This window comes from Euprymna scolopes, chromosome 37, assembly GCF_053919585.1.
Source record: "Euprymna scolopes isolate OS-2025 chromosome 37, ASM5391958v1, whole genome shotgun sequence".
Lineage (NCBI taxonomy): Eukaryota > Metazoa > Mollusca > Cephalopoda > Sepiida > Sepiolidae > Euprymna > Euprymna scolopes.
The window spans coordinates 16157804-16165303 of record NC_136518.1 but is presented as its reverse complement, the minus strand read 5'-3'; the positions used below and the strand labels follow the sequence as shown (position 1 = coordinate 16165303).

Genomic DNA, 7500 nt, shown 5'->3' with positions numbered 1-7500 from the left:
CATATCCAATGTTTCTAAACTTGATGTCTGGGTTGCTCCTTCCTAAAATAAAATGAACGAACGCTATGGCCAAACAAAAATCTACAAGTGTATTCTTACACGTAAAATTTACCGGTGAAAACTATAAAAGTATTCCGGAATCTCTAAGCACACTCCTACGAGGGCTACGGGAGTATAGTACCAGCATGACTTCGAATACGAGGTGGTTTCAGTAAGTTTTCAAACTTTTTTATACAAGCATTTATAATTGTCGTAGACTTGTGGAGGACAGAGTCGCCTGCTTATGCAATTGGCAATCCCATCCTCCATGTTGTAAGGAAGGTGAAAGAAGCAAAGGTTGCGTAATGAAGACACGAAGTACACGATATATGATAACAAAAAAATGTAGATTTATTTACATTTAATTACAAATCAAGTTTGTAAAAGTTTGTAGCGAAAGTTGAATGAGTAACGTTACTTGCGTTTAGGCCTCAATATTCTTTGAGAGTTCAAATGCGGTCTGGCTGTCACCAGAACCTAGAAGTTGTTTCCGTCACATCTGCATTGTCCTAAGTTCCAGTGAAAAGAGAGTGAAAGATACAAAACGGAAGTGAACGTAACTGTATCGCCCCCTCCTGGCAAGGCATGGTGTTACCAGAGTTGAAAGGCGGTAATCGTGTTTAACTTAAGATTAACCATTGGTATGTATGAGCTCGCTAGTGAGGAAAGATCAGTTTCCATAATTGAAAATTGAAACTTCAGTATGGTGTTGTTATACATCTTATGACATGACTGGCCATTGAAATGAACAGCTACAGTAGGAATTGTAATACACTCTACTAAAGCCTGATTGCCACAACTGGTGAATTTCAAAAATGCAATCTGGACGTGAGGACACTTTAGATGAACGATATGCAATAAAATTATGTCATAAATTTGGAAAATAAAATACCACAGAAACGTATGGAATACTTCAGACTGCTTTTGATCTTACATGAATCGAGCATCACTTTTTGAGTGGCATAAGAGATTCAAGGAAGACAGAGAGTCTGTGAGGGATTATAAAGATATGAGAGGAGTAAGGGAATTAAAACACCAAAGTTGATTGGTCAAATAAAGAATTTCATGGATAAGGACCATCGTGTGTCTAAAAAGACGGTGTGCACAGTGTGATATCAGTGTGGGAACTGTACACACAATTATTCGTGAGGGATTGAAGATGCGGACGTTTGCGCGACGTTTGTCCCAAGGGTGCTGAGCAAAGATCAGAAAGAAAAATGTTGTCATGGTTGCAGGGATATGGTCGATCAATTCAGATCCCGCAGTTGTTGATGTCCTGGTTACCTGCGATGGAAGCTGGATCGATCTAATGCTTTTACCCAGAGACCAAGAAACAGAGATCTCAGTGGAAGCATGCTGGCTATCCCAAGCCCAAGAAGACCGGACAAACAAATCCACCCAAAAACGTATGATGATCCTTTTTTTTTCGACAGCACGGGCATGATTTACATGCAACGGGTCATCACTGTGCAGGTAGGAATACTATGTTGAGGTTTCAAAAGAGTTTAGAAAGAAATTCCGTCGGAAGAGACCATCACTCTTCAAATCAGGTCAGTGGCATTTCACCAGGACAATGCACCAGTCCACAACTCCATCCTTGTCACAGACTATTTGACCAAGATTGGTATCAAGACAATTCTTTACTCTCTATATAGCCCAACCTTTGCTCCTATGACTTTTGGTTATTCCCTAAGCTCAAGGAAACCCTTAGAGATTGTCGTTATGAGACGAGGCGATAAAAGGGGCTGTGACGAGAGTCATTGATTCGCTCACAAAAGTAGACTTCCACAGAGCCTTCTAGAAGCTGTTGGAACGGTACCAACAAGTGTACTGCAGCCGGAGATGATTACTTTGAAGGGGACTAAAGTTTTATGTGTGTACTATCAATAAAGGTGCTCATACGAAAAAAGTCTAGAAACTTATTGGAGGCACGTCGTATATCTTTCTTTTTTTATAGTACATTTAAATCATATGCATGAAATTCACTGCGGAAGACAATAGAAGTGGTCCGAAATATCTACGTTAACCTCTATTTTCTGAATATCTACCTGCCCCCATTTCTTAATGACCCCTTTAAACTTCAAATACGCGCATCTGATTTTAATGAAATGTAACCCATATGCACAAGACACTAAATCAAAGAATTTCCAACGTTTCAGTTCCGTAAGATACACCTGAAGAAGGTTATAGGTTACACCGGCCGAAACGTTGTGAGACGGTTCACTGCGTGGCGCGTCATTAGCAGGTTTGTTTAGATAGTCACACATGGCGAGGCTTATCGCTCCACTCGTCTCCACGGCGATTGGCTGGAAAACAAACCTGTCAAGGAGACCGGGATATTTGGAGTATAGATAAATCAGAACGAGGCTTATGTTATGGCGTTTGATCTTCTTTTTAATTATCTAACAATTGGGAATTATAAACGACGAAAATATATATAGACAAACGGAATGAAATCAAAGATAAGAAAATTCGTTTTCATGATTCTGCGTCCTTATCGTTAGTGTCTTCAAAATCCATGACGATATAGGATTCAAAATGGCGCCCTACTTCAGAAGATCAGACGAGCTTCGCAATAAAATAATGAGGCGCTCGCTTCAAAGAGACGCTAGAATTTGGTGAGCGCTACTCGCCAAAGCAGAAGATGAAAGACTCATCCTGCCACAAAAAAAAAAAAAAAAAAAAAAATCGGAAATTGACGTGAATCGAAGAAAACGCTTCAGACACTATCTCAATCTCGATACAATCTTTTACCTTTTACAAGAGCATAAAACGTCATAAAATGAAGTACCGTTGCCACATCTGGAGAGGATCTGCTCTAAGTACTCTACCCTGTATCAACAAGACTCAAAACTGACGCTTTTCTCTCTTCTCTTCACCCTCTTACTCAGAGAAGAGACGTTGCAAACCTGTCTCTGCTCTATCGTTATTTTCATTGCAAATCCTAATCTGAGCTCCAACCTATGGCCACCCCAACAAGACTTTCACAAAAATTACTCGTCTAGCCTCCAAAAAAATGTTTTTAAACCTACGTATTCTTACCATAAGTAATCTGTCATGTGAACGATTCACGCATGCGCATTCGTGAAACAGTTGACAAACAGATTTAAAAACAAAACAAAAAAAAAACGCTGACACCTCCTACGTACCAATTTTTAAATTTTTACCCTTAGCAGCTCTTTTCCAGGATGAATATCGATTACAATGTTTTCCACATGTCTGAATATCATATATACCAAATTTCAAGCCTGTAGATCAAAGAATTTGTTGAGTATATAGGTCGAGAATTGTTCTCACGCACATATGCATATGATAAATTAAGCCTGCTTAGTATTAGAGTGGGTAGCCATTTGGGAATTTCAAGTGCTGCATGTGTTCTCCGTTTATCCTGGCATTTGTTTCCAGTCGTCCTGAACTTCTCCTTGCCACTGGACTTAAGCAGTGCCGATTCAGGAGAGGTGTCGTTGTGCATTGCGCAACCCTTGCCTCATACTTACACGTGAAGGTACCCTTACAAGAGTATCTATTGTTTTGTTTTTTTTTGTTTTGTTTAATTTTTTTTTCAAGATCGAACAGAAGCGATAATGATAAAATGGAATTAGCTTTAACACTTTATTATAGTTGTACGGATCACTGATCACAAAAAGTGTGTTTGTAATTTCGAAACGAAACTGAAAAAATGTGAATCACGTGACTGCGCATTTCGCGCGTTTTTTTGTTTTGTTTTGTTTTTTAATTTAATTTGTTTATTTTACTTAAACACACGTAGATTGACAAAAACAAAATAAAAGACGAAAGAAGAGAAAACGCTTACCTTAGTAAAATCCCCGAAAAGGAATCCTTGTTGTAAGCCTAGGAAAAGCACCAGAGGTATCAGAAGTTGGCACCGATAGTCCCCGAGCATCCTGATTGTAGCCAGACAAAGTTCTTTGGAAGATGTACATTCACAGATTTCCTCTTCTTTGGTCTGACCTTCCGTATCGAGTAGGGTCATTATTATTATAGCGCCCATGATACCACATATGAGATAGACTCCAAGCAGCATGTGTCGGGAGTCGTCTGATATACCCTCGATAATCGGGTTAGTGTCCCGATACTCGGACCCCGGATCCACGAGCGGTAAGTGACAGAACATTGAGCCGCACTTTCTCCATGTCGGCAATAATGGGAAGTTAAGAGCGATCGAAGGATGCGACGAAGGTGATAGAGATGAAGATAAGTTCCGAAAGGCATAGTTTGCGTACGTGGTCAGCAAGGATGACTTATTGGTCGTAGACGCGGTACTCAACCAGAGATCCGTGTCCTTGGTTGATTTCAACGTGTCGTTGCTATATAAAACTGCCGCTGTAATGATGTTGCCCCAAATCTGACTGGCTTGGTAAAATGCGTAGAATATACCCATGAACTTATTGACCACCGAATCCGCGTCATAGTTTTGGGTCCGTTCAGCGTAGGTGATTCCTAGGGTGGTAACTAGGGTGGCCTGGGCGCTCCATAAGGGTCCGGCCAGCAGACCCAGGATAATTCCAGCCGGTATGAGCATGAAATGTTTCGGATAAAAATTCGCTGCGAAATAGCAAGAGAATAAGACGAAGGCCACAACTATTGTCCATTTGCAGGTCAATTTGCTGATGACCCATGGTGCAATTAAGCACGATATAACCGTGGACGTATACATACAGCTGAGGGATACGACCCCTACACCCCCGTCCGTATTTAGGGTGCTCTGTAAGCTTTGTAACGACACAAACGCTGTGTAGACAAACATGAATGCAAAACCAACGGCGAAGACGTTCTTGTAAGCAGATCGATCTTTGAGGACTGGTGGTGAAGCGCCGGTTTCGTTTCCGGTTGTGTCTTGAGGGGTGTGGCTTGTGCTGGAGTTGCTGTTGTGGATGCGATGGTGGTGGTCGTGGTGGTTGTGGTGGTGGTGGTGGTGGTAATGCTGATCGGGTTGGTCAGAAAACCGGACACCCGTCGAGGGATATTCTGTTCGTTTCATGAGATCCATGGGCAAGGAATAAAAACGATAGCTGAGGTTTGACATCATGTACGAATTGATAGTGCTGCGCCGTGTCCCCGGTCCGGCCGAGGAGGTGTTTTTGGAAACACTGCTACTCCTGCTGTTGGTTTCACCACAGGGGTAGCTGTCTCCGAAGTAGGAAGATTGGGCGAACATGGATTTGTCACGCGGATTGCTACATACTAGTTTATAACCGGGGTTTGTTAATAGCTTCTGTTCATCGGACTTCATATTGTTTTTTTTTGTTGTTGTTTTTTTGTTGTTTTTGTTGCTGTTGTTTTTTTAATTTTGACGTTATATGTAAATTAAATTATTAATTGTTTTTCTGTTGTTTAAATGTATGGCCCATTTATTGAATATTTCCATATATTAAAAATTAGACAGCCTACAATAAACAGATAACACGCATTATAAAAAACAACTTCAAATAAAGATATTTTATAATCACATTATCAATATAAAAAAGTAGAGATCCGTTTTTAATCAATTTTATTTTAAATTTTGATTTTTATGTACATTAAATAATTATGTTTATTTTTTTTTGTTGTTTTTCTTGTTAATTGTTAGAATTCATAATTTATTTTTATAAAGTCTTTTTTTTAACACATGGAATAAATTTTATTATCCGGTCAAGATGAATTTCTTTTCATATTTTTTGAAAATGGTTTCATTTGAAGTAAAGAATCCAATTTTTTTAAATTTTATTTTATCGATTTTCTTTGGTTTTTTTTTAAATTATTTTAAAGATAATATATTTACTGTATTTGTGGATTTATGATATCTTTAATGTAGTTGTGTACTTGTGTATTTATGTATAATGTATACATATATGTATTTATGATAATATATTTAGTGTATTTATATAGTAATATATTTATGTATAATATATTTATGACAATATCTTATATTTATATATGAATATATTATATATAATGTGTTTCTGAATTTATTTATGCATTTATGATAATATATTTAATGTATTTTTATATCCATGTATTTATTATCATGTTTAATATAGTTATATATGCGTGTATTTATGTATAATTTATTTATTTATGTTAATATAATATATTTAATCTATTTATGCATTGATTCGTGTATTTAATGGTTATAATGTATTTGATGCATTTGTGTTTAATTAAAAAATCTTAATAATGTAAACTAAAAAGAAAAATCAGAATATTTTTTATGCTTGATGCAAGAGAACACGCATATTCCCACTTGCGATAATCCAGGACTCTTCTTAAAAGAACAGAGCACTTTCGGTAGTTGATAATGTTCGTTTAGATATTAACATTTCGTTTATTCCAAAGCTTGTGCTGATTGCGTTATTGCATCCTACTAATCGCAGTTCGACTGTTGATAAAACCGCTGGCTGGGTCTATCCTAAGTAACGATCTGTGATATAGCGAAACAGTCTCCGTGTAGATAAATATATATACATATATATATATATATATATATAGTTATGCATATGCGTGTGTATGGTTGTCAATTGATGGTGCTGATTTTGCTGTATTGCAGTGTTTGTTTATTTTAACAATACTGCAAGGTTGTTGTTTTCGTTTCTTTTGAAATTTCTGTAGATTCGCTCCAGATAAAATGTTGGAATGTCTGCGAAAGTGGAGTCTGGTATCTGGAAATCGGTAAACCAATATTTGTTTAGTGACAAGCAAGTTAACAAACACTTTTGGAACGAACGTTGCGTCAATATCAGAGACGTCTGTTTTATATTTATATGTACGTATACTCGCTTATAAACGGGTGGCTGTTAGATTCGGTTTGGGTATCTGTTGATGATAAGCACGTTCACGAGCTGGTTTCTTTCTTTCTACATGTTATTTGTTTTCTTTCTCTCTCTCTCTCTCTCTTTTTTTTTTTTTTTTTTGTTGTCAAATCATCAACCGTCTTTATTATTCTCTTTGTAAAAATAAACCAGCGTTTTTTTTTGTTTTTTTTTTTATTGCTTTATATTATTTTTCCTGCTGTTTACGTTGGACTAAATCGTCGATATTCGTTGGAAAATGTGGCCTCTTAATGGCATCGCAACATAAACAACACACCTTCCGTGTGTGGCGGTCATCAGAGAAATGGGCGACGACTACAACAGATAGGCGGCCAGTATCAACCCATTCATACAATGTATTCATTCATAAACTAGCGCGTAGTAGTACTACGATTATGTCATCCGGGCTCCATTGGTTTGTTGACATCTAAAAATAGATAACAAACAAAAGAAACTGTTTCAATCTGTATCATAACTTGCAATGAGATGTTACAATATGTTTCAAATGGTAGGTAGATATTTTTCAAAATATCACATGGAATATTAATTTATGTTATTTTAACTACTATTCTTGTCATCAGTGTTATTTCCACCACGTTTCGGCCAATATAACACTAGGTGTGTCAGAAATTTCGTGAAAAATATTAAATAA

At 37.3% G+C, this 7500-nt stretch overlaps 1 protein-coding gene across 1 annotated transcript in view; it reads right to left on the bottom strand.

Moving 5' to 3' along the window:
• Positions 1–7500, bottom strand: part of LOC145261103 (protein unc-93 homolog A-like) — a 94933-nt gene that overhangs the window by 69128 nt on the left and 18305 nt on the right. The window contains exon 2 of the mRNA XM_080119320.1: positions 3854–7275. Within this exon, the coding sequence (XP_079975446.1) occupies positions 3854–5293 (1440 nt within the window). The 5' untranslated portion in view covers positions 5294–7275. The remainder of the gene's footprint in view (positions 1–3853; positions 7276–7500) is intronic.